The 27,952-nt window shown below is 37.3% G+C and overlaps 1 protein-coding gene across 4 annotated transcripts in view; it reads left to right on the top strand.

Annotated features, from left to right (window-relative positions):
• The first annotated feature begins 1,167 nt into the window (after positions 1–1,167).
• The window catches only part of SEC23B (Sec23 homolog B, coat complex II component), a 39,933-nt gene continuing 13,148 nt past the window's right edge, over positions 1,168–27,952 (top strand). Inside the window, exons 1-14 of one of the 4 annotated variants that reach the window (XM_027840392.1) lie at positions 1,168–1,253; positions 3,943–4,177; positions 4,960–5,017; positions 6,271–6,357; positions 8,141–8,377; positions 8,486–8,571; positions 9,656–9,800; positions 11,292–11,450; positions 12,012–12,127; positions 17,271–17,394; positions 18,939–19,019; positions 23,699–23,788; positions 24,959–25,065; positions 25,730–25,883. In XM_027840392.1, the coding sequence (XP_027696193.1) occupies positions 3,957–4,177; positions 4,960–5,017; positions 6,271–6,357; positions 8,141–8,377; positions 8,486–8,571; positions 9,656–9,800; positions 11,292–11,450; positions 12,012–12,127; positions 17,271–17,394; positions 18,939–19,019; positions 23,699–23,788; positions 24,959–25,065; positions 25,730–25,883 (1,665 nt within the window). In that variant the 5' untranslated portion in view covers positions 1,168–1,253; positions 3,943–3,956. Of the gene's footprint in view, positions 1,305–3,942; positions 4,178–4,959; positions 5,018–6,270; positions 6,358–8,140; positions 8,378–8,485; positions 8,572–9,655; positions 9,801–11,291; positions 11,451–12,011; positions 12,128–17,270; positions 17,395–18,938; positions 19,020–23,698; positions 23,789–24,958; positions 25,066–25,729; positions 25,884–27,952 lie in introns of all 4 variants that reach the window. The other 3 variants (XM_027840394.1, XM_027840393.1, XM_027840395.1) reach the window with 3 other exon arrangements.

Below are 27,952 nucleotides of genomic sequence, written 5' to 3'. Positions count from 1 at the left end.
AACAGCTGAACAAGTTGTGGTATGTGATTGTGATTATTGTACTATAAGAAATGACTAGCAGGATGCTCTCAGAAAAACCTGGAAAGACTTGCATGGGCTGATGCAAAGTGAAATGTACCATGTACAAAGTAACAGCAATATTGTAAGATGATCAGCTGTGAATGATTAGCTATTCTCAGCAATACAAAGATCCAAGACAACTCTAAAGGACTTATGATGAAAGATGCTATCCATCCTCAGAGAAAAAACTGATGGTGTCTGAATATAAATTGAAGCATGCTTTTTTAACTTTCTTTTTCTTGAGGCTTTTTTTGTCTGTTTTCTTTCACAACATGACTATTATGGATATGTTTTGCACGACTACACAAGTATAACCTATATCAAGTTGCTTGTCTTCTCAATGGGCGGGAAGGGGGGAGGGAGGAAGGGTGATAATTTGGAACTCAAAGTTTTAAAAAACAGATGTTGAAAACTGCTTTTACATATAACTAGGGGAAAACAAAATACTAAATAAACAATAAAAAAAGACAGAGTTGCAAAAAGATGTAAAACATTACCACACTTTTTAAAAATATATATTTGTCATAAAAATGTTATTCATCAGAACATGTAATAGGTTTATTATTATTTTAAAATGAATTAATATTTTAAAATTTAACGTAATTTAACGTAAATTCAGTAGCTATATCCACATAAACAAAAGCTCTTCGGAGTTTCCAGCAATGAGGAATTCTCACTTTTTAAGCGCCTGCAGGGGTCCTGAGAACTGCTGGCCCAGTCACCCTCGGAGCTCGTTTGCCTCCTCGCACCCCAAGTTTCCAGCACGCTCGGAGGTCAGCTGGGGCTCCTCCCTCGGTGGCGCCCTCCCGAGCTCCCCGAAGTGTCTTCTGATCCGCCCCGCCCAGCTCCGGGTCTCTGACGTCATGCATCCGGCTCGCTCGGTCACTAGGTGACGCGCAGGCTCGGTCTCTGGCCGCAGGCGATTCCTGAAGAACTCGGGGGCGGAGACTCGGGCTTCCTGGGTCCGCCGCTTACCCGGACCCAACGTGGCGACCCCGGCTTCGCCCGACCTCCTGCCTCTTTCCTTCTCGGAAGGGGGGAGGTGCTCCTCTCTGATTGGTCGATGGGAGGGCGACGTGGCGCCGACGCACGCCGGCTGCCCGGCCAACCGGCGTCCCGCTGAGCTGGACTTGGCGCTGGGCCCGGGCGGCTGCCGGTCGCTTCCGTCTCTGGGTGTTCACGGCCTGGCTTAGGTGAGCGGACTTGAGGCTCTGGGAACAGATGGTCCACCGCGCCCGGGGCAGGCAAGGAGAGAGGGAGGCAGGGGGGAGGAACGCGCGTGGCCCGGGGCCGGGGGGCTGGGGCCCTGGTATCCCTGCCGGCCTGGGGAGGAAGGGGGGGATGGAGGGCCGCGGGGACCCCGGATTCGTCCCGCAGCCTTTCGCTTTCCTTCCCCCGGGGCTCACGGTGCTCGTACTGTGCCCCGGCGGGCTAGTTCTGGCCGGTCCTGGCTTGGTCTGGAGAGCCGGACTGTCCGGAGGATGACCCTAGGGCCTTCCCAGAGCTTTCCCCTGAGTCTCCAGTTGTTCCGGTCAGAGGACGAGGAGCCAGTGAGGATGGGAGGGAGAGGAGACGGACCCCCCCATCCCCACCCCACCCGAGATTTAGAAGCTCTACGCGCCGTTCTTGGGGGGCAGGGGAGATTTGGTCACCTCTGGGAAAGGGGCGTCATGTTTGGGAGAGCCGGGGCCTTTTGGCTGAAGTACAACTTTTGGTCAAGTTGTCACAGAAGTCCACAGGCTCGGGCAGTGTACCTCGTAGTTTCGTTCCTACTTGAATTTTCCCCTTTTGGCGTTTCAGTCATAACTTGTATTGTGGTGCGGGTGGAAAGAGTACCAGATGAGAGGTTATGAAAGCCTGTCTTCAAATTCCAGATCTACCCCTTAATACCTGTGATCTTGAAAAAGTCATTTAACTTCTTTCAGCCTCAGTTTCCTCTTCTGTAAAATGGGGACTTTGGAGTAAATCACTATAAAACCTCTTCTAACTTTAAATCTGTTATCTAATGATTGCTGAATTTCATGTCTGCTAAAATCCTGCTGTGGATCAGGAGAGTAAAGCTAGACTCTTTTCTCATCATTATCAACCAAAATTTATTAAATGCATGTTGTGTGTAGGACAGTCTTACTGTTTGTGTTACTTATACCTTTTTTACTTGAAGGTTGGAGATGCAGTTTGGAGTGCTATATCAGGGTGAAAGCATTTCATTGATTACAAAAGTGATGAACAGGAGCTTAGACTCTATTCAGAAGTCATGTTTGAGTTGTATACTTGCATTGTAATACAGTGTAGGTACTGTTTTGCTCAAGGAATGTCAGTCCTTGAATATTTATCCTAGAATCATGGAATTGAGCTAGAAGGGGCCTTAGAGACCTCAGTTTCCACATCTATGAAATGAGGCTTGGGGAAGCTTAATGACTTGCCAGAAGTCACATTTGAGATTTGAATCCAGGGCCTTTGACTTCCTAGCCAGGAATCTTTCCACTATTCCTTTACTACTTCCCAGTTATTTCAGTTCCATATAGTTACAGTATGGTGTTTAGCAAATTGAGATACTTTTCTTTTCTCATATCTATCAAGGCCTTATTTTTCATTACATGAAAGTGTTAACTGGGTGCTTTATTTCTTTTCTCCAGGAAGTTTATCCATTTGGCTCTTAGTAGCCAAATTCTTTATTGTCTTAGGCTTTTACCTTAGAGCGGTTAGGAAGAGAATGTGTAGACACACAGTGGAACTGGGGTTTACCCAGGTTTGGAAGATTTAGACTGAATACTTTAACATGACAGATTGAGTTTAGAAGTATGAACATAATAAACAGAGAATACATAATCACATACAGCATAGAAGAAAACATACTTTTGGTGCTTGTGAGCTTTGGCCAAAGACTACTATGGCATAACCATTAAGAACTGAGAAGATTCTGTGTGTACTTCTTCAAAGTTAGCAGCATAGGGGAAATGGAATAAGAAAGTACAGTTCACAAAGGAACACATTTGTCACATACTGATTGAACCCAAATATTACAGTGCAGAGAGGGAGGGTACTGCTAATAACACATTTATATAGTCTTAGCTGATATAGCTAGCATCAGAATCAAGTGCTGATCCTAGGTCTTTTGATGCTGACCTCAGAGATCTTAAGTGAACTTTTACATGGCCAGAAAGTAACAGAGCTCAACGGAATATCAGAAATATCTAGAGCTATCTAGCTTAAATTATACACATCAACCTTACAGAATATACCTCATATAACCACTTTTATATGGTCTCTGTGTCAAACCCCTTGGGGCTACATGATGTAGTAGTTAGCTGGGATGGATTCCATAGAATTAGATGAGATAGTACATATAAAACACTTTGCAAACCTTAATATAATCGCAAACCCCATATAATTGTCAACTATTTAAGGTATATATTTTCTAAACAGTGTCCTGTGTATATTTGATGAAAAAAAAGGAATTCCATGTATGTCAAATATTATAATTTTTACAACCTCCTCTCCCATATTTTTGGGGTATACTGGTTAAATTAACATTAGCTGGCAAGTTTATCTGTTCAGACTGACAAGAGCTATCTTTCCTTTTCTGTTTACTTATAATGTTTTTATTTAGGGAGATTTTGCACTGATTTTTACAATAATTGATCAATAGCAAAAGAGTACTTATATATCTGAATTTAATAGCTCAGATCTTTCCTAATACTGGTAACATCTCTTTGTGCTCTTGGATAGGTCTTGGTGAAAGGTGCAGTTCTAGTCCTGAATCAGAAGATGGGGGCCACTCTGGGGAAAGGCCATTGAGATGCTTGCATCTGATTGATAAATATTATTTAGATTAGTTTACTACTGGTGATAAATATATTTATATTAAAATTTTAATGTCAGTTCCTTTTCAGACCATGGCAACCTATCTGGAGTTTATCCAGCAAAATGAGGAGCAAGATGGTGTTCGTTTCAGTTGGAATGTGTGGCCATCTAGTCGCCTTGAGGCCACAAGAATGGTTGTCCCTCTGGCATGTCTACTTACTCCCTTAAAAGAACGTCCAGATTTACCTCCAGTACAATATGAACCTGTACTTTGTAGCAGGCCAACTTGTAAAGCAGTTCTCAATCCACTTTGGTATGAATTTTTAAAATATTGATATAATGATAATTAGAATGAAATATGTACAGTGTTTTTGTGGTATAGACCAAAAGGTGGTCTGTTTAGAATAATGTAGTTTATCAGAACTTCAGTCAGTCAGCAGATATTCATTAGCATTTATTATGTATTAGGCACTGGAGAAACAAAGAAAGGCGAAACATGGTCTCTGCTTTCAAAGAGCTCATATTTTAATGGATATATATACAAAATACATATGATGTACATGGAATGTAGTTTTAGAGGGAAAGGACTAGCAGTGTAGGGAGAACATCCTTGTGGTGGGAGGGAAAGAAAAACCTGCAGAAGGTGGGATTTGAGCTGAATTTTCAAGAAAGTTTGGAATTAGAATTGAGGGAAAATATTCCAGGCCTGGGGGACAGGTAGTGCAAATGCACAGAGTTGGGAGATAAAGTATTATATATGAGGAACGGCAAGGAGGCCATTTTTCATTTAAAAATTCATTACTAAAATAATTTTGTAACCCCTAAGAGTTTTAAGAAGCATAGTACCTTGATAGTTGAATGTTAGTCTGATAGACCTTTTACCTGTAGTAAAGTGTGGTTTCCACAGATGTGACAAGGACATGTTTAAATGATTAACTGGTATATCTGATCAGGAAATCCTGTGCAAAATTTTTTAAAAATCCATTTCAGTAACTTATAAGAGTATAGATATGTTTATTGTAAATTTGCATGTAAGTATTTCATCCTTAAAATTAATAACTATATATTTAAATATTTTATTTTCTTTTTTCACAGTCAGGTTGATTATCGAGCTAAGCTTTGGGCCTGTAATTTCTGTTTTCAGAGAAATCAGGTAGGTGAATTATGTTTAAAATGAAGCAACTAAAAAGATGCTTTTTATATGTATCCTTTTCGTTTATGACGCTGTGACACTTAATGGATGGAATAATAGAAACCTTATCTGACATCCCTTTCAAGGCTCACTCTCCCAACTCACACTGCCATTGTCTTGTTGGTTCTTCAGAGGGTTGACTGTTACTACTTCCAGGATTTTAGAGTGACCCTGTGAGTGTCCGTCATCCTAGAGTGGAGGAAAACATCCTCTATATTTTTCGCAGATCCCTCGAATTCCTTTGGGGAGCTGCGGTTTGTGCAGGCCTGTCCTAGGGGCTAGCTCTTGAGCTCTTCTTTGGTGTGCTTACCTTTAATTAGACAGTAGTTTCAGTTCTTTAGCAAAGGCATTTACTCAAATGGCATAGCAAGGACAATAGTTACAAAGCATTTCGCTCAACACCGGGGGCATAGTCTCCTACAAACAATCCTCCTAGATAAGGAGGGGGATGAGAGGGCACAAAATTACAGTGGTAGTAAGGCACGCACGTAGAGAACACATCTGACCACGGCAGTTTACCACTCTAGAACTGAGGTACTTGATGCATTTTCTTTTTCCAAAGAAAAGAAGATACATATATTGTAAATGGTCACCTTGAAATATATACTACTTCTAAATTTTTAGAAACAACAAAGATTGTTTTAAAAACAATTTGTGCCTACACAATTGGAAAGAATAAACAATAATCACTAAGCTCAGTGCTGGTGGGAGTATAGAAAATAAGTTCATGCCTTTATTGTTGATAGTACTGAAAAGTGTGGTAATATTTTTAAAGAGCAAATCTGGGAGTGCATACTAGAGTTTTATAACCTGAAAACCTGGGAGGTCCAGTTGCAGAGTGACTTAACAGATTGTTATATTAATATAATGTGATAATATAATTAAGGAGGGAAAATATGAGGAAATAATTTTGGACAGATATGAAATAATAGAAAGATTAGGAACTAGAAGTTCAATATTTGCATGGACATCTTTATCAATGGAAAAATATAAAAGTACATGTGAAAATGAATGGAGATTGGGAACCAGCTTAAATATGTGTTTATAGTTATTTATGATTTGAATCTTTTTAGTATAAGTAATTTCAAGTATATGTACCAATACAAGGTCTTAATGTTTGAAGTTTAGTTCATTGTATTACTTAGCAGCTTTATAATCTTTTAAGGTTTTTTTTGCTTTATGAATACCTTAAAATGATTTCCTTTTCTTTTTAGTTTCCTCCAGCATATGCAGGCATATCTGAGGTGAATCAACCTGCAGAATTGATGCCCCAGTTTTCTACAATTGAGTACATAGTGCAGGTAATTTGTTAGTATTAATTTAACAATGTTCTACAGAATCTCTTTCTGTATGTATACTTTGAGTCTTTTGTTTTTCTTACTAGTCAGAATTATAGAGGAAAGGCAGTTGTATTAGTAGGTTTTTAGTGACAGCAATAGTATTGTAGATTTTTAAGTCTTGGGAGAAATAGTGTTAGCAATTTGTTGATCCCTACTTTAGGCCATGGAATAAGTATGGTTTCCATGTGGACTGAAATTCTATGAGTTTTCTAAATTCTAGCTTTGATGTTTAACCTGGTAAATATGTGGTTTATGTAGCTATCTTTCCTCTCAAGAATAAATATGACGATGTTCCATTTTTATAGATTGACATTCTCCTTTGAATTTTTAAAATACAAAAATAAATTAACTTTGAATCTGGCTTTTTAATAAAGTTTGTCACTAAACTTAAAAAAAAAGATGTGAGGTATATGTAGTAAAGCTCAGCCTCTTTAGATTGAATGATGATAGTGAACATTTCTAGTAATTGAATGCATGTCTTCGGTAACATAGAATAAGAAACATGGAACTCAAAAAGAAAGCAGTGAGGTTTTTCTGATGCTCAAGTTTCCAAGCAGGTTAAACATCAGGTATATTCATCTTATTAGAAAGAAATTGTGAGTGCTGAGTAAATTTCTAGCCCCCTTCTACTTCCCTTTCTGATGTAGTCAGCCTCCAATGTGGTGTGGATCTGGAGTCAGAGGACCTGGGTTCAGTCCCCTCTTCGACTTACTCCCTGTGTGACTTTGAACAAATCACTTCTGCCTCTCTGAGCTTCACTTTTCTCAGCTATAAAGAAAAGAGACTGTACTAGATTAGGGATTCCTAGCCTTTTTGTGTCATTGACCCCTTTTCCAAGCTGGTAAAGCCTATTGACTTCTTCATAGAATAACATATGTATTTATGCATGTGTATAAATGCATAAAATAAAATATATAGGATCACAGAGGTTTTGAAACCAATTATGATAAAATACAGTTATCAAAGTATTTTCTAAAAAAAACAAGGACCCCAGATTAAGAATCCTAGGACTAGGTGATTTCGAAAGTCCCTTCCAACTCTGAATGCTTTTATCTAGTCATAATAGGCAGCTTGATGGATGTTATAGTCTTTTTTTTTTTTTTTGGGTGAGGCAGTCAGAGTTAAGTGACTTGCCCAAAGTCACACAGCTGGTAAGTGTCAAGTGTTTGATGTTACAGTCTTAACTGATTTAATAATTCCAATATGTTCACATCATCTCTTGTCATCATTAGGTATGAGGGGAGTTTACATTCAGTGAATACCAAGATTAAGTTATCGTTACTGCTTGCAGTTGACTTTTAGCATTAGTAGTTTGGGACAAATCATTATGATTCCTACCCTCGTTTTCTGTTGCTAAGTCCTTCTTGCCAGACTTCTGAATATTCATATTTATTTCGGCTGCTGGCTATTCCTCATGTCCACCCTGCTTTGAGGAAAGGATCTGATGTTAAGGAGAATGCTAGACTTTCTGCTACAGCAATTTCTTACATATGGTGCTGGGCTTATTCCTTTTTGCCCAGGCACACTAAGAAGAGAACATATTGCTCACTTCCCCCTGCTAGACCTCTTTTCAATTTTTCTTTGTTTGTTGAGGTTAATACTAAATATATATAAAATTAAAATATTAGATTAAGAAATTGTTTTAATTGCAGTTAGAAATAGCTTTCAAGAACTTTTTCTTTTTATGGGGGGGGTAGATATTATTTATGTGACATTTCTTATGCCTTGTTTCTTTTTTCTTAAGCGAGGGCCTCAGACACCCTTGATTTTTCTCTATGTTGTTGATACATGTCTGGAAGAAGAAGACCTTCAAGCTCTAAAAGAGTCTCTGCAGATGTCCCTAAGTCTTCTTCCTCCAGATGCTCTGGTGGGTCTAATCACCTTTGGTAGAATGGTGCAGGTTCATGAGTTGAGCTGTGAAGGAATCTCAAAAAGCTATGTCTTTCGAGGGACCAAGGATTTGACTGCAAAGCAAATACAGGTTTGTTTCTTGGATATAAATACACAAAACACTAGAAACTTTTCTTTAAGAATTCTTTAAAAGATTTTAAACATTTTGGAAACTGAGTTATTTCTTCTCTTTTGTTAGGATATGTTAGGCCTTACCAAGCCAGCTATGTCTGCTCAGCAAGCAAGATCTGTTCAACCACAAGGACAACCTTTTATATCAAGCAGGTAAGGTCAGATTGTTATTTGACCCATAGTATGAGGGAATTCACAGTGTTCCCAACTGTCTTCTTTTTCCTTTAATGAAAAATAAGCGTTTGAACTTGTGGTTTAAGTTCCCATGGACAAATTTTTGATATTTTTATAAAGGCACCGAAAACTTTTTTTCTTATACTTTAAGCTTATAAAAAAATTTAAACTGGTTTTTAATTCATTACTTTTAGATTTTAATTTAATGTCTTCCCAATGTAGATAAGGTTTGGATTTTGAAAAAATATATTTTTATTGATCTATTTTGTCCCAACTTAGCAATTTCCTTCTCCCCTCCCAGAGAGTCATCCCTTACAATAAATTATACAAAAAAACCCCCTAATTTGGAAAAATTAACATAAGAAAAATCTGACATTATCTTCAGTATTCCACATTCGTAGCACCTCTACCTCTGCAAAGAAAAGAGGAATGTTCCTTTTCATATCTCTTCTTTGGAGCTAAGCTTGGGCATTATAATTTCATAACATCAAGTTTCAGCTGTTTTGTTGTTCTTTCCATTTCCATTAATTTTGTCATTGTGTATATTGTTTTCCTGATTCTACTTACTTTACTTTATATCGGTTTATATGTCTAACCATGCTGCTCTGTAACCATCATATTCATCATTTATTCCATTATATTTAGGTTTCAGAACTTGTTTAGCCATTCCCCAATAGGCATGCTGCCTATATTCTTTGCTACCCCGAAAATGCTTCTGAATAGTTTTAGCATATAAATCTAATCTAATACAAATATAAATATTTGGCATATTTTTCTTTGACCTCCTTGAGGTATATGCCTAGCAATGGAACCTTAGGATAGTTTTTAGTTTTGAAAAGAGTGTTTAATTTTAATATCAAGAATAAGATTTGTGAATGATACGTCTTTGGAAGTATATATAATAAATAAATCATACTGACTGAATTCCTTGGCGAGTCATATTAGAAATTGTTCACTACTTAAGATTGAAGCAAAAGGTTTGTTAATCTGATAGACTGCTCATGCATAAAGACCAGAGTGCTTTTTTAAACTGATACTGATGGGCTCATTTGAAATCTTGTAGGTTTCTGCAGCCTGTTCATAAGATTGACATGAACCTGACAGATCTTCTTGGGGAATTACAAAGGGACCCATGGCCAGTAACTCAAGGAAAAAGACCCTTGCGATCCACAGGTGTCGCTTTGTCCATTGCTGTTGGCTTATTGGAGGTAATTTTTTTTTTTTTTGATGAGGCAATCAGGGTTAAGTGACTTGCCCAGAGTCACACAGCTAGTAATGTTATGTGTCTCAGGCCGGATTTGAACTCAGGTCCTCCCAACTCCAGGGTCGGTGCTCTATCCACTGGGCCACCTACCTGCTCCTATTGAAGGTAATTTAGATTTTTCTGTCTTCTTAAATGAAACAGAGAGATTAAGAAAAGTTGGTGGTTTTTGTTGGTTGTTGGTAGTATCTGCAATTTATTAACTATTTATTTTAGTATATATGGAAATGTAGTTCATTATTATCTCACACATTTGAGTGTACCATTACTTAGGTGAGAAACATAGAGGGGAGGTGGGAGAAGTGGATCATAGGAAATACTGACAGTAAGTTGGTGAAAGGCTTGAATTGGAGGAAGATGTCTTGCTGAATGGAAAATATTCTTAACCTTTATAAATGTGAAGGAAAATTCATTCAGATTTTCTTTCCTTAGAAAAACTGGTATGCTCTAAATTATTAGTGATTAGAGAAATGCAAATCAAAACAGCTCTTAGGTACCATATCATACCTATCAGATTGGCTAACATGACAAAACAGGAAAATGATAAATGGTGGAGAAGATGTGGGAAAATTGGAACACTGATGCATTGTTGGTGGAGTTGTGAACTGATTGAGTCATTCTGGAGAGCAATTTGGAACTATGCCCAAAGGGCTATAAAACTATTCATGCCCTTTGACTCAGCAATAGCATTTCTAGGGCTGTATCCCAAAGAGATCATACAAATGGGAAAAGGACCCACTTGTACAAAAATATTTATAGCAGCTCTTTCTGTGGTGGCAAAGAATTGGAAATTGAGGGGATGCCCATCAATTGGAGAATGACTGAACACGTTGTGATATATGAGTGTGATGGAATACTATTGTGCTATAAGAAATGATGAGCAGGCAGACTTCAGAAAAACCTAGAAAGGCTTATATGAACTGATGCTGAGTGAAGTGAGCAGAACCAGGAGAATGTTGTACACAGTAACAGCCACATTGTGTGATGACTGACTTTAATAGACTTAGCTCTTCTCCAAAAGACTCATGATAGAAAATGCTATCCATATCCAGAGAAAGAACTATGGAGTCTTAATGCAGATTGAAGCACACTATTTGTTCTCTCTGTGGTTTTTTTTTGTTTGTTTCTTCTTTCTTGTGGTTCCTCCCATTCATTCTCATTCTTCTTTATAACATGACTAATGTGAAAATATGTTTAATAAGAATGTATCTGTAGAGCCTATATCAGATTGCATGTCATTTGGAGGAGGGGGTAGGGAAGGGAAGCAGAGAAAATTTAAAACTCAAAAGCTTATAGAAGTGAATGTTGAAAACTAAAAATAAATAAATGAATTTAAAAATTTTTTAAAAGTTAAAAAAAGAAAAAAAAGAAAGAAAAACGGGTAAACCACATTTTCCTAATTAGTGTGTTTCTAAAGCAATGTAATTAATATCCTTAGGGCACTTTTCCAAATACGGGAGCCAGAATTATGTTGTTTACTGGAGGCCCACCCACTCAAGGACCAGGCATGGTAGTTGGAGATGAATTAAAGGTTCCCATTCGTTCCTGGCATGACATAGAGAAAGACAATGCACGTTTTATGAAAAAGGCAACCAAAGTAAGTACTTGCAAATAAAGAAAACAGTGGTAGTTTGCCCATTAACAAATCCATACTATACCTAGGCATCCTAGAAACTACTGAACTTGGTCGATGTCATTTCAGAAGGATCAATGTGTATTGTCCCTAGGTACTTAGAAGATGCAATTCAGAGATCTGTGGTGGAGGTTTTTAACTTTTAGTAATATCTTGCACTTAGTCTACAAGCATACCAAGGATACCCTTCAATTCCCACAATCCCATGAATATTTGTAACTTGGCTGACAATGCTGATGATTGGTGATTTTATTGATTTTGGCCAGATTTAATTAACTTTCTGAATTATTGAATTCTAGTTAATGTAGAAGTCATTAAATATAGGATTTTTAAGTTGTTTTTCAGATGAATTAATGTTTATTATATTTCAGTGATATGTTTTAAGTATAAAATGAATATCTTTTTCATAATTATTTACAAATTTGAATATTATTCCCTTTAGGAGAATCAAAAAATATATAAAAACATGTAAAGAATGTTATTATGTTGGCAATATTATTTAAAGCAATTTTTCTCTTGTTGCAGCACTATGAGATGCTTGCTAATCGTACCGCTACAAATGGTCACTGCATCGATATTTACGCCTGTGCCCTTGATCAAACTGGTCTTCTGGAGATGAAGTGTTGTGCAAATCTTACTGGGTATGTTGACAGTGAACGTACTATGGGAGAAGAAAAGTTTTGTTTTAAGGGAAGAGAAATAGCAGCTAGAACCATTAGATTAAGGATGGACTTAAAATCCTAGATACATGGTATCTAGTATTTTTTGACCCTGGGCAAGTTACTTAACCTCTGTAGGTTTCATTTCCTTATTTGTAAAATTGGGATAATATTTTTGCAAGGATCAAATGAGATAATAAATGTAAAGCACTCAGCATAATGTCTGACACATAGTGCTATATAAACATTGGTTATTGTTATTACAGTATTATTTTGAATTTGAAAACAGTGCCTCAGGGAATATTTTCCTTTTGTATTGTTTTCTTTGAAAGTTGTTCTGTTCAGTAGGTCTTTACTTAGACTATTGAACCCACCATACTGTTATTCAGCAGATTACTCTGATTTGCTAAATTACATGACATAAAAAAGGATATCGACAATAAAAAAGTTTTGAGTTAATTATATGTGTACAACTACACACATATACATACATATACATGTATGTATATGTGTGTGCATGTATGTATATGTGTGTGGGGGTGGGTTATAGGTATATCTTGATTCATTGTCAGAAGAAAATTAAATTCATGTTAATCCTAGACTCAAGCTTCTAAAAATCTATCCTGGGCAGTTTAATTTATATTGACTCCTTGGTAGAAATTCTGAAGATGGCCAGTCAATTAATTACTTTATTAGCTGCTAGATAAAAGATTTTAGAAAATGAGTGGAAACATACTTTTTTACCTGTCAACGAGAGGTAAGGGACTATTCCTGTGTAATGTTGCATGTAACATGAGAAATTGTTGCTTTGTTGCTTGATTTTGCTTAACTATTATACTTTGTTAAATAGGGGGAGCTGTGTTATGACTTGAATTTGGCATCATTCAATTTAGTAGACATAACTTTAATACTTTAGTAAATCTGATTTCATTATGTTGATACTCTTTTTACTATGCACATTGCAACTGATGACACGACCAAAGCATTCATCACCCTGTGGCTCCTTACCTTTAACCTTGTGATGAGGCACATCAGACTTAAGTTGATCTTTTTTTTTTTAATCTTATTTAATATTTTATTTTTTCCCCTAAAATCATGTAAAACAATTTTAATGTCTTTTTTTTTTCAAATTTTGATTTCCATATGCTCTCCCTCCTCTCCCCTTCATTGAAAAGGCAAGCAATTTTACATAGGTTATACATGTGTAGTCATGCAAAACATATTTCCATGTAAGTCATTCTGTGAAAGAAGACACAGGCAAAAAAAAATCCCCAAGAAAAATAAAAAAAGTAAAGAAAAAGTATCTTTGATTTGCATTCAGGCTCTATTAGTTCTTTCTCTGGAGATGAACAGAATCTTTCATCTTAAGTCCTACAGAATTGTCTTAGATCATTGTATTTCTGAGAATAGCTAAGTTCTTCATAGTAGATCATCACATAATATTGGTGTTACTGTGTACAGTGTTCTTCTGGTTCTGCTCATTTCACTTTGCATCAGTTGATTTGAGGCTTTTCAGATTTTTCTGAGAGCATCCTGCTCACCATTTCTTAAAGCACAATAATATTCCATCACAATCGTGTACAACAACTTGTTTAGCAATTCCCCAATTGATGAACATCTCCTCAATTTCCAATTCATTGCCACCACTAAAAGAGCTGCTATAAATATTTTTGTACACACAGCTCCTTTCCTTTTTGTTTTTTATCTTTTTGGGATATTGATGTAGTTGTAGTTGTAGCTTGGTACGTATGCATGGTTTTATGGCCCTTTGGACATAGTTCCAAATTGCTCTCCAGAATGGTTGAATCAGTATACAACTTCACCAGTAGTACATTAGTGTTTTAATTTTCCCACATCCCCTCCAACATTTGTCATTTTGCTTTTCTGTCATATCAGTCAATCTGACAGGTGTGAAGTAGTAGCTCAGAGTTGTTTTAATTTGCATTTTTTCATCAGTAGTGATTTAGAGCATTTTTTTCATGTGACTATAGATAACTGATTACTTTGTCTGAAAACTGCTGTTCATAAGATTTGACCGTTTATCAGCTGAGAAATGGCTTTTATTTCTATAAATTTGACTCAGTTTTCTATATATTTGAGAAATGAAGTCTTTATCAGAGGAAGTCACTGTAAAAATTTTTTTTCACAGTAGTGATTACCAGCTGTGTATTTCCCTCCATCCTGTTTTCCCCGTTTTCCCTTCTCTGTCTCCTTTTACCCTGTCCATTCTCAAAAGTGTTTTGCTTCTGACTTTTCCCTCCCCCAAACTGCCCTCCCTTCTATTAGTTCCCCCTCCTCCTTTCCCTCTTCTCTTCCTACTTTCCTGTATGGTAAGAAAGATTTCTGCACCTGAGTTATTCCATCTATATATTATTCCCTCTTTGAGCCAATTCTGATGAGGGTAAGGTTCTCCCCTCCCTTCTTCCCCCATTTTCCCCTCCCTCACGGTAAAACCTCTTTCAGGCCTCTTTTGTGTCAGATAATTTATCCCATTCTCCCTATCCCTTTCACCTTCTCTCAGTGCAGTCTTTTTTCTCATCCTTTAAATTTTTTTTTTTTAGATAATCATACCATCACATTCAACTCACACCTCTGCTTTCTATATATATTCCTTCTAACTCCCCTAATGATGAGAAAGTTTTTGGGAGATGTAAATAACATTTTCCCACGGAATATAAAGTTTAACCTTATTGAATCCCTTATGATTTCTCTTTTCAGTTTACCTTTTTATGTTTCTTTTGCATCGTGTATTTGAAAGTCTGATTTTCCATTTAGCCTTGGTCTTTTCATCAGGAATGAGTGAAAGTCCTTTATTTCATTGAATGTCCATTTTTTTCCCCCCTGAAGGATTATACTCAGTTTTGCTCAGTAGATGATTCTTGGTTGTAATCCTAGCTCTTTTGCCCTCTGGAGCATCATATTCTAAGCCTCTGATCTTTTAATGTAGAAGCTGCTAAATCTTGTGTTATCCTGACTGTAGCTCCACAATATTTGAATTGTTTCTTTTTAACTGCTTTCAGTATTTGCTTCTTTATCTAGGAGGTCTGGAATTTGGTTACAATATTCCTGGGAGTTTTCATTTTGATTTCTCTTTCAGGAGGTGATTGGTGGATTTTTAAAATTTCTATTATACCCTCTGGTTCAAGAATATCAGGGCAGTTTTCCTTGATGATTTCATGAAAATCATGTCTAGGCTGTTTTTTTGATCAAGACTTTCAGGTAGTTCAATAGTTCTTAAATTCTCTTTCCTGGATCTATTTGCCAGGTCAGATGTTTTTCCAGTGAGATATTTTACATGGTCTTCTATTTTTTCATTATTTTGATTTTGTTTGATTGTTCCTTACTCCCTCATAAAGTCATTTAGCTGCCACTTGCCCAATTCTAACTTTTAAGCAATTCTTTCCTCAATGAGTTTTTCTACTTCCTTTTCCATTTGGCCAATTTTACTTTTTAAGGAGTTCTTCTCTTCAGTGAATTTTTGTATATCTTTTTCCATTTGGCCAATTCTGCCTTTCAAGGCATTTTTCTCTTCATTGGATTTTTGTGCCTCTTTTACCATTTGACGTATTCTGGTTTTTAAGGTGTTATTTTCTTCATTTTTTTTGTGATTTCTTTACCAAACTATTGACCCTTTTTTCGTTATTTTCTTACATCAATCTCATTTCTCTTCCCGGTTTTTCCTCTACCTCTCTTACTTGATTTTTAAAATCCTTTTTGAGCTCTTCCATAGCCTGAGACCAATTCATATTTTTCTTTGAGGCTTTGGACATAGGAATTTTGACTTTGTTGTCTTCTTCTGAGTGGTTTTTTTTTTTTTGTGTGTGTGTGTGAGGCAATTGGGGTTAAGTGATTTGCCCAGAGTCACACAGCTAGTGAGTGTTAGATGTCTGAGGCCGGAATTGAACTCAGGTCTTCCTGACTTCAGAGCTGGTGCTCTATCCTCTGTGTCACCTAGCTGTCCCTGAGTGTGTGTTTTGATCTTCCTTCTTACCATACTAACTTTCTATACTCAGGATCTTTTTTCTGTTGTTTGCTCATTTTCCAGCCTATTTCTTGACTTTTAACTCTATGCTAAAGTGGGGCTCTGCTTCCCAAGTGGAGGGGGCACTATCTCAAGCTTAAGGTTTTTTGTGTGACTGTTTTCAGAGGTAGTTCTGGGGACCTGTAAGTTTTTGGCTTTTCCAAGGTGGTATGATCTAGAAAGAAGTGTGTTTACTACTCTCCTGTACTGTGCATTGCTTTGTGAGCGACCGCAAACACTCTTTTCAACCCTGGATCTGTGACCAGGGTCCCTGCTTCCCTGAGGCTGCAAGCTCTGCTGTGTTAGTGCTCCTGCTGGCACTAAGGCTAAGACCCAAGACTGTGGCCCAGATCCAACTGTAGGTAACACAGCAGAGTCCTGCCCCTGGTGCCAGCAAAGGGAGCCCTGTAAACCTCCTTTTGACCCATTGTCCAATCCCATTGCCATCTGTGGGCTAAGAGATCTGGAAACCACCACGGCTGCCACTGATTCAGTCCCCCGAGGCTTGCTCCTGGTGTGCTGGGGCCCAGTCTGAGCTGGTGCAGCCTGTGCTGAACTGCACTGCCCTCTCATGCTGGTGCAACAGACCTTTCCTACCGACCTTCTAAGTTGTTTTGGGCTGGAAAATGGTTAAACTCTCTCTTTTTGTTGGTTCTGCTGCTCTAGAATTTGTTTGGAGTCATTATATAAAGGTATTTGGAGGCGTTTGCGGGGAGAGCTCAGGAGAGTCCCTGCCTTTGTCTTGGCTCCATCCCTGGTCTTCACTTGACACTTGACCTACCCTAGGCCTGTGACTATACCTGAAACTTTTTCAGCTTGGCAGGACTTGCCAGCATGTATGCTTTGTTGGTGTGCTCTTCTAGAATTTACGGTCACTTCCATGCATAAAGAGACATCAGCGTATGATTTTATAGGAAGATTTCATTTGTTAAATGCATTTTAAGTTCAACTTAGTGTATATCATCTTGAATAGTGTTAGTTGTGTGCATATTGTTGTCCTTTTTTGGATTGGATTACATTTCTTAAATGTTGAGGAATCTGTGAGCTGTGGTGAGGTTTTTTTTTTTGACCCTTGACCTTTCCTCTTCCTTTTCTAATTCCTAGTGGTCATATGGTGATGGGAGATTCCTTCAACACATCTCTCTTCAAGCAGACATTCCAAAGGGTTTTTAGTAGAGACTTTAATGGAGATTTTCGAATGGCATTTGGTGCTACTTTGGATGTTAAGGTAAGATATGAAAAATCTTTTCTCCTCCCACCCCAATTTTTTTTTAGTGTTATGAATGGGCACTTCTTATACCATTAGGTTACATAACTGCACAGGAAAGCATTGTGGTACTTGTACCATGAAAAATTAAGGAATGTAAATATAGTAATGTTCTATTTACCCAGTTGTCATATTTCTGGTAGTTTGATTATGTACATCAATCTTCTGATAAATGGAAAAAAAGCCATAAAGAGCTTGAAAAGTAACCCTATGAAACCTTATTTTATTTTATCCATTCATTTCTTAGACACAGAGCAGGCCACCTCAGTTCTGCCCTACCATGCCTTCAGACCACAGGTATGGGGCAGCAGAAGAAGAGGCATAAGGAGAAGGTATATTCACCCATACTAGTAGATGAGAACACATTTTGGTGTCCAGTGTCCAAGTATACGAAGATCAGCGAAAGTAGTCTAGAGAAGTACAATAATTTGGAACAATTTATTGTAGTGGCGAGCAGGTCTACTTAATCTAATAGCCATCAGAGCACTACATGTTACAGCTCATTGATGGTCATAAGTCTGACCATGATTCATCAAGAAAAAGTTAAAAAAGGGAATGTTGCAAAAGAGAATTGGGTATTGCAGGTAACAGCTGAGATTTATATATAACTAAATATTTCACATTTTTTTATAATGTTTTAAAGTTTACAAAGAACATTCCTCAAGACAACCTTAAGGAGTAGGTAGTAGTTATTGTCATGCCTACTTTTTAGATGAAAAAGCTGAGGCTATGTGGAAGGTAAATTAAATTATCTGTAATTAGCTGACTAATAAGTATCTCAGGCAAATTTTGCATAGTCTAGTACTATTTCTGCTGCCTATTCTAAATAGGCTAGATCCTAATGTTAAATTTGGTAACTATATTCTTAAAATTTTTGCTATCTGGATTTTTCTGAAATATGAATTGAAAAAGTAGTTATTAATTATTCCGATAATGGTGATAAACTTATATACAACAATAGTTCACATTTATATAATGTTGTATCGTTTACAAAGCACTTTACAAATATCTCATTTGATTCTCACAACCACTTTTGGAGGTAGGTGCTATTATTATCCTCACTTTATAGATGAAGTAACTGAGGCAGGCAGAGATTAAGCTACTTGCCTAGGGTCATATAGCTAGTAAGTATTTGAAGCAGAATCAATTCAGATCTTCCTGACTCAAGTCCAACACTGTCCACTGTGCCATCTTGCTGCCTTAAGAAAGCTGATTTAAATTTCATGGATGCTGATAGCAGTCTTTACTTTGGATGTGTAAGTTTTTTGAACATAATTTATATACAGTTCATGAAGGAGGGAATTGTTATTATTTTAATCAATTAACAGTGATCCTGTGGAGATCTGCAAGAAAACAGTTTTATATTATATACATTATTTAAATGTATATAATTTTTTTCTCTGTAGAGAATGTCCTGTTGAATTTTTTCTAACAAACTATTGGGTGTGTGCGATAGGTGTGGTTCTCAATTTTATATTTCATACTCTTCTATAACTGTGTTTTAGACTTCTAGAGAACTGAAGATTTCAGGAGCAATTGGTCCATGTATATCTCTAAATGTGAAAGGGCCTTGTGTGTCAGAAAATGTGAGTAAAAATTTTTTCCTCATTCCAAAGAAGTTGGAAAATTATTAGCTGTAATGACAGTGCATTCAATTATTGGTTTATATTTCTTTAGGTAGAAAGGATTTGTCCATAATAGAACTTTTGCTATTCTTATGGGTAATGAAGTTGCATTTGGGCAATGCCCTTGGAGTGCATTTTTTTCCCTCACTCATTACGAAGTTAAAGATGCTTGGGAGAGAGAGAACTAAGCTTTAAAATGCTTATTTTCTTTTTAGTGTAGGTGGCTTATTATTTAGCTTCCTTGAAGGATTGATTTAAGTAATACCTGAGTACTGTTGTGTCTAAAGTTGTGAGCAGAACTCCGTGCTGCCTAAGAAGACTTGCTATATTTTGGGAACAGCAGACTATCAAGACTGAGCAGATAAAAAACAGACTTAGAGATTAATTAACTTAGTGGGAGGAGTCAGATACTGATAGCCCAGCTCCTTCAGTTCTTCCTTATTTTCCAAGAGGGAAAACTCAAGGTATGTCTAGAGTCCAAAGAAGAGACCTAAAACTTTAAGGATTTACAAAAGGCTTTCCTCATGATAACCCTATGAGGTGGGTATGGCATGGTATACTTGTTGGGGAGGGCAAAATTATGTCATAGAACATTATATAATCAAAGGAAAACAGGAAGCCTATAAGCCTCTGTAGTGACAAAAAATAGGGGTACAATTATAAGAAAGAGACCCCCAAGATCAAATTTTACCAACTTAGCAATTTTGCTAACAAGGTTGGCTCTGCTTAACTTCTCCCAGAGAATAGATGTGAAATGCTTTTTTCCTTGTCAGATAACACCTAAAAAGTTAGGAAGACTAGGGAAGTAGGATGAGATAAGGACGTGGCTTCCGCAATCTCCATCTTGCCGTTTATGGAGGAAATCATATATTATCTCTTCCCCTCACCTCCTGCTTAATGTCATCTGAAAACTTTCCTCTCTCCCTTATGTGAGGCAAAGAGTTGCTAGGTGAAGGAACCTGAGGAAACTAGGAAATTATGGGTCAGTTTTAGCTGTCACAGTAGGCAATGTGAGCAGTTGAGATTTTGGTGGTTGGTGGTCATACCTAATTTATGTCCCCTCACTTGCTTCAGCTTACTTTCCTGTTTCTGATCTCTAAAGAGTCATATTCAACATTTTGAGTTAATAAGAACAACACTCAATGTTGGTTTGGATTGGGTTGCCTTTAGATACTAGAAATACTTTGCCATAATATATTAAATGTAGTATTTTTTATCCTTTCATCAAATAAATATTTCACTCTTTCTAAAGAGTTCAAATTCCAATCTTATGTTCTCTGAACCTACCACTGTGAAAGCACTGGACTGTAAATAGGCATTTTTGCATCTGTTACCAAAAAAGTCCAAAGAAATCATATGCTATTGAAAAATTACATTCTGATGATTCTGGGAGGCAGAGCAAAAGCAGTGACTTGCTTGAGCTCTCCCCCGAACCCCTCCAAATACCTGTAAAAAATGACTCTACACAAATTCTAGAGGGCAGAACCCACAAAAAGACAGAGTGAAACAAATTTCCAGCCCAAGACAACCTGGATGGTTGATGGGAAAGGTCTGTTGCACTGGGCTGGGAGAGGAGCGCAGTTCAGAGTGGGCCACGCAGACAAAGACCAGGCCTCAGTGAACCTGGAGCAGACCTAAGGGGACTGAATCACAGGAAGCTGTGGCAGTTGCCAGACTTCTCAACCCACAAACACCAAAGACCTTAGAAGGTGGTTAGAAAAGGTCAGCCTGACAGCGGTGAGAGAGGAGCTCAGTCTGGTCCCAGTCTGGGGTGCTTCTGGGACCTCTCAGCCCACAGATGGTGGGGGGATCGAGCAGCTGAACAGAACAGATCCTTGGGATTGCAAGGATCTCTTTGCTGGCACTGAGGCAGGATTCTCTTGCTTTGCCCATGCTTGGATCTGGGTCGCAGTTCTGGGTGGTGGTCCTGGGGTGAGGAGGAGCGCCAGTGTGGTGGAGCTTGTGGTGGCAGTGGACAGGCAGAGAAGAGTGCTTGTGGTTACTCATACACCAGAACCCAGGCCAGGAAAGGAGTAAACACCTCTCCTTTGATCATACCACCTTGGAAAAACTGAAAATTTACAGGTCCCTGGAAATATCTCTGAAAATGGCTGCACAAAACCCCTGAAGCTTGGGACTGTACACCCCCTGCCCTGGAAGCAGAGCCCTACCTTAACAAAGAGTTTAAAAGTCATGTAATTGGCTGGGATCATGAACAAACAGCACAAAAAAACTCATACTATGGACTCTTACTTTGGTGACAAAGAAGATCGAAATATACAACCAGAAGACAACAAAGTCAAAGCTCCTACATCCAAAGCCTTCAAGAAAAATATAAATTGTTCCCAGGCCTTGGAAGAGCTCAAAAAGGATTTTGAGAAGGAAGTAAGAGAAGTAGAGAAAGAATTGTGAAGAGAAATGAGTGATACAACAAGATCATGAAAAACAAGTCAATAGCTTGCTAAAGGAGACCCAAAAATAATGAAGAGAAAATAGTACCTTAAAAAATAGACTAACCCAGATGGCAAAAGAGGTCCAAAAAGCCAATGAAGAGAAGAATGCCTTAAAAAGCAGAATTGGCCAAATGGAAAAGGAGGTCCAAAAGCTCACTGAGGAAAATAATTCCTTAAAAATTAGAATGGAGCAAATGAAAGCTAATGAGTCTATGAGAAATCAAGAAATTATAAAACAAAACCTAAAGAATGAAAAAATAAAAGACAACGTGAAGTATCTTATTGGAAAAATAACTGACCTGGAAAATAGGTCCAGGAGAGATAACTTAAAAATTACTGAAAGCCATGATCAAAAAAAGAGCATAGATATCATCTTTCAAGAAATTATCAAGGAAAATTGCCCTGATATTCTCCAGCCAGAGGGTAAAATAGAAATTGAAAGACTCGACTAATCACCTCCTGAAAGAGATCCCAGAAGAAAAACTCCTGGGAATATTATGTCCAAGTTCCAGAGTAACCAGGTCAAGGAGAATGTATTGCAAGCAACCAGAAAGAAACAATTTAAGTATTGTGGAAACAATCAGGATAACACAAGATTTAGCAGCTTCTACATTAAGGGATCTGAGGGCTTGGAATATGATACTCTGGAAGTCAAAGGAGCTAAGATTTAACCCAAGAATCATCTACTCAGCAAAACTGAATATGATCCTTCAGGGGGAAAAATGGATATTCAATGAAGTAGAGGACTTTTAAGCATTCTTGATGACAACACCAGAACTGAATAGAAAATTTGACTTTCAATACAAGACTCAAGAGAAGCATAAAAAACTAAACAGGAAAGAGAATTCATAAGGGACTTTTAAAGTTGAACTGTTTACATTCCCATATGGAAAGATATTTGTAACTCATGAAACCTTTCTCAGTATTAGGGTAGTTGGAGGGAATACACACACACACACACACAAACGGTGAGTTGAATATGAAGGGATGATATCTAAAAAATAAAATTAAGGGTTGAGAGAGGATTATACTGGAAGAAGAAGAAAGGGAGAGGTAGAATGGGGTAAATTATCTCACATAAAATGGACAAGAAGAAGCTTTTACAGTGGAAGTGAAGAAGGGGGAGTAAGAGGGAATAAGTGAATCTTACTCTAATCAGATTTGGCTTAAGGAGGGAATAACATACACACTCAATTGGGTATGGAAATCTATCTTACCCTACAGGAAAATAGGGGAGAACGGGATAAGACAGGGAGGGATAATAGAAGGGAGGACTGATCGGGGGAGGAGGTAATTAGAAGCAAACACTTTTAAGGAGGGACAGGGTCAAAGGAGAGAATAGAATAAATGGAGGGCAGGATAGGATGAAGGGAAATATAGTTAGTTTTCCACAACATGACTATTATGGAACTATTTTACATCACCGCACAAGTGTAATCTATATGGAGTTGCTTACCTTCTCAGTGAGGGTGGGTGGGGAGGGAGGAAGGTTTTAAAAACAAATGTTAAAAATTTGTTTTTACATGCAACTGGGAAATAAGATATACAGGCACTGGGGTATAGAAATCTATCCTGCCTACAGGAAAATAGAAGGAGTTAGTAGAAGTGGGGGTTGGATTGGTAGAAGGGAGAGCAGATCGGGGGAAGGGAGAGTCAGAATGCCCGTCATCTTGGGGTGGGGGAAATGGGCGGGATGGGGAGAAAATTTGGACCTCAAAATCTTGTGGAAGTAAATGTTGAAAATGTAAATAAATTAATTATTTTTTTTAAAGAAAAATTACATATGAATCTTTCTATGGAAAAATTTAATTTAGAGTTCATAACTTTTTCTTAAATATATCAAGAAAGTAAATCTAGAAAACAATTAAATAGATCTCATAATGGGAACTCAGAAGATAATCCTTATTCATTGTACTTAGTACGCGATTTGACTCCTTTATGTTCTTCTCAATATGTTTGTCACTTGTATCTTTTCAAGTGATATGATGAGAGTTGACCCAAGTTTCATTTGAAATATATTAATTTTAAAATAGCACAAACTAAAACTTATAATCTTATATCTTTTTAAGCAATTTACAATCTGTTGCATTGAAATTTTTATCTAGAAAAAAAGTTCTGAAAGTAATACTCAGTAAACTTTTTTCATTAGCAATTAACTGCCTTTGATTTTTTTTTCTCCTCTTTTAGGAATATGGCATTAGTGGTACTAGTCAATGGAAAATCTGTAGTCTGGATCCCACATCAACTCTTGCCATCTACTTTGAAGTAGTTAATCAGGTCAGTCTGGTTCTTTCCCATGTATGCAAGAAATTGTATGAGAATTACAGAGCTTAAGAAATTTGATCCTCATCTTTGAGAGCCTAGGGAAAGTACGAAGCTTGAGCAGACAACTCTGATACAAGATAGCATATAAGTGCTGTAAAAGTGATACAGAGAGAATGCTTTGTTGGTCCAAAGGAGGAAGGTGAGAGGATTTCAAGTAGCAGAATTGTGTAGGGAAATCAGGAAAGGCTTAGTGGAGCAGGCTGCATTTAAGTTAGTCCTTGGAAGATGGATAAGATTTGACAGGTGAAAGGAGGCCTTTCCAAGGGAAGAGAACATCATGAACGAAGGGAAAAGTATAGTAGTTCATTTTAACTGGAGCCTAGGATGCTTGAGGTTAAATAGTGGGAAATAAGCCTGGGAGGGTAATTTGAGGCCTGATTATAAAGGATCTGAATTCTTTGCTTTGGGATCTGGGACTTTTATTCTGCAGGCAGTGGAGATCTGAGAGACAGTATTGCATAGTGAATAGAGGGTTAGCCTTGGAATCAGAACAGTGGGATTAGGTCTTACCTAACACATATTTGCTCTGTGTGACCATGGACAGATCACTTAATCGCTCCTTGTCCCAGAAACTCTACAAAGCCATAAGTCATAGACAAATTGCCAGTCTGCTTCAATGGAAGGAACCACACTGGATGTTTCCCATTCTATTAAAATCATAGGCCTAGATCACAGAAGGGGACAGAAAAAAAATGTAGACATATTGAGGGTTTTGAGCAGAGAAAGTGATGATCACAGCTACATTTTAGGTGATGTCATATCCATTAAATTAACATTTTTCATAATCTTTCCCCAATAGGAGGTAAATACTTTAAAATACTTTCCCTGTATATCATTATTAATGTAGGATTATATACTTGACCCCAGTTTGGCACAATTTTACTTATGCTTCCTAGGACTGCTTCATGATAAACAGGTTACTTAAGTCCGTACATTGGCAAATTGCTTTGAGGGTCTTTGAGATAGCATTGCTTTTATGATCTTCTACCATAATACTTGCAGGCTGCTTGTTGAAGATTCGTGGTGTGTTGGTTGTGATAAGAATGGGGCAGCTTGTGAATTATTTGTGTTTGCAGAAGTGACATAAAATAACAAAGCAATTTAACACCATTTTTCTCATAGCACAATGCACCAATACCTCAAGGAGGCAGAGGAGCCATTCAGTTTGTTACCCAGTATCAGCATTCCAGCACCCAGAGACGAATCCGAGTGACCACAGTTGCCAGAAAGTGAGGATTTCCCATTTGTTACTCTGTTGTGTTAATGAATAATTCTCCTTGTAAAGAAAGGTTCTGTTATTTATTAATGAACTGTTAAAAATCTACTAAATGGTCTGACCCACATCTCCATCTTTGATAAAACAGGCCACAGTAGCTACTACAGTCATATTTGCTGCCGCATTCACTTGCGTAGTACTCATTTATGTCAGGCTAAGAAGTAAAAAACACTCGTCCATTTTATTGCGTGTTTTTAATCAACCCACTGAAACAATCTGATGGGCTGTTAAGTGTTTTTAACTTCTTTGTAATATTGGTCTAGGGGATAGAACACAGCATTAGAACTTTGGAGACATGTATTTTAATCTTGCTTCCACAGGTTAATTCTTTGGAATATTGTACAAGTTACTTCTATAATATTTCCTTTAGAAAAATAGAAGTAATGGTTATTATCTTCAATGGTTAGTTGATAATGTATAAATCTGGTAAAAATTTCAAATTTAACCAATATTTAGTAAGGGCTTCCTATGTGCAAGGCACTATAACAGCTCCTGAAGATACAAAGATATAATATGACATAGTTCCTAAAAGACAGCTTTTAAGAAAAAAAAATGTTAAAAGACAACATGTATTTTGAGTCTAAGCTATAGCATTAAATTAATTCTGGAATTATCAGTTGGGCAGATGCACAGAATCAGCTCCAGCATATAGAAGCTGCCTTTGACCAAGAAGCTGCTGCAGTATTGATGGCCCGGCTTGGAGTGTTCAGGGCTGAATCAGAAGAGGGACCTGATGTTCTCCGGTGGCTAGACAGACAACTAATCAGACTGGTAGGTGTGATAAGCTATGTTTTGATTATTTCTTGATTTTGCTGGTGTTTGTGCCAAAAAGACATACTAATAATTTAACTTCATTTTGTTTTGAGTTAACCAAAAATGCCTAAGACATAAAACGTCCTATAATATTATTTCTTTCTAATTTTGAATTAGAAGTAAATAAAATTGGAATTCATCTATTATTGGAGGCTCATGGTAATGTGAACAGATTGGTGAATTTGAAATCAAGAGATAGTTAAGTCTTTGGCTCTTACCAGTTTAGTGATATTGAGCAAGTCATTTAATCTCTCTGAGCCTCAGGTTCCTGATCTGCAAAACAGACTTGAAAATATTCAAGAAAATGTCTTATAAATTGTAAAGTGGTAGAGAGACCTAAGTTATTATTTTTCAGTGAGTATTGAATGAATGTCTAGTGTATGTTGAGTGCTCCCAGGTCCTATGACAGGGAAGGCCTTGATGTAATAAACAAAAGGAAACCATTATAGGATCTTGAACAGAAGAGTAAAAGTGATGAAAATGGAATTTATATTCCACTTCCGTTCAATGAACAGATGTTAGGTGCCTGCTATGAATAGAGTACTCTTCTCAGATCCTAGGGGAAGATAGACAGTTGAGAGAAGAGGCAGTCACTACCTTGATTAAGCTTATAGTCTAGTGGAGGATATAAAACATGCACAAATAACTCTTAAGTACATTTTAAGTACATAAGAGAGTTGCAGACGAGTTAGATGAATTCCAAGATGGGGCCATGGTCTTCCTGATGGTGATTAGAAAAGGCTTTCTGAAGGAGGTAGCATTTGAGTTGGGCTCTACAGCAGGGGTCTTAACCTTTTTTGTGTCATAGACCTCTTTGGTAATCTGGCAAAACCTATGGGGAACTTCTCACAAAAAATATTTTTAAATGCATAAAATACGTAGTAGTATAAAGAAGACCAATAGTATTGAAATACAGTTCTCAAAATATTTATGGATCCAGGTTAACTTGTGCTTTGAAGGATATGGGAAGAATGTAATACTTAAGGAGGTGGGTGGAGAGTATTCCTGGTATTGGAAACATTGTGGGCAAAGTGATAAGAGCAGGAAAGTATGGAGTGTGTATGAGGTCAGAGAATATACCTGTTTGATTGAAGTATAGAGTATATGTAAGGACCTTAAATAGTAAGAGTTAGGGCTAGAAGAGGTAGTGTGGCATTGGATTTGAAGAGCAATGAATACTAGTCTAAAGAATTCAAACTTTTATTTGATAGGGCAGTAGGAAACCATTGAAGGGTTTCAAACAGAAGAGTGATGTGATATGATGTGACTAGGTTTATGCATAAAAAGATAAATCTGGTGATACTGGGAAAGATGGATTAAATAATAACAATAATAGCCTATGTTTATGGAGTACTTGAAGGAGACAGAGACTGCCAACGTAAGAGCTATTAGAAGGTATTGCAGTAGTCCAGGGCAGTGATACTAAAGTCCTGTACTAGAGTAATAAGGGAAATGGGGAGAGAGGTGAATTTGAGAGATTTTTCAGAGAAAGAATCAGGATTAATAACTGTTGCGAAGCAACCTTATTTTCTGCAGCTTAATTTAGTTTTGGTTCGGATAAGTTCAGAAATGACACAGAATCTCAGTTCTGAGATTTTATATAAATATATATGTATATATATATATATACACATATATATGTATTTATTATTAAAATAGTAAAATAGGGTTAGGGTTAGTAAGTCACATTAGTAACAGGTCTCAATAAGTAAGTCTCAATCAGTAAGTTTCAATAGTTAGAATGTAAGTCTCAATCAGTAACAACTTAAGTCATGGTTTAGTAGCTGATTATATACGATTAAAAAAAGAAGAGTAAGAAATTATTTAAAAGTTTATGAAGCCTGGGTGAATGCGAATAAAGTGGTATCATTGAGAGAGATGGGAAAAGGGGTGCCAATTTTAGGGGAAAGGTAATTAGCTTGGTTTGTGACTTGTTGAATTTGAGGTAGAAAAGGGGAGTAAAGAGGCAGGGGGAAGGGAATAAGCATTTATATAGTGCCTGCTCTGTGCTAAGCACTTTACAAATA

This window comes from Vombatus ursinus, unplaced genomic scaffold, assembly GCF_900497805.2.
Source record: "Vombatus ursinus unplaced genomic scaffold, bare-nosed wombat genome assembly UNPS02014841.1, whole genome shotgun sequence".
NCBI lineage: Eukaryota > Metazoa > Chordata > Mammalia > Diprotodontia > Vombatidae > Vombatus > Vombatus ursinus.
The sequence above is the reverse complement of the archived record's forward strand: the minus strand, read 5'-3'. Positions and strand labels throughout refer to the sequence as shown.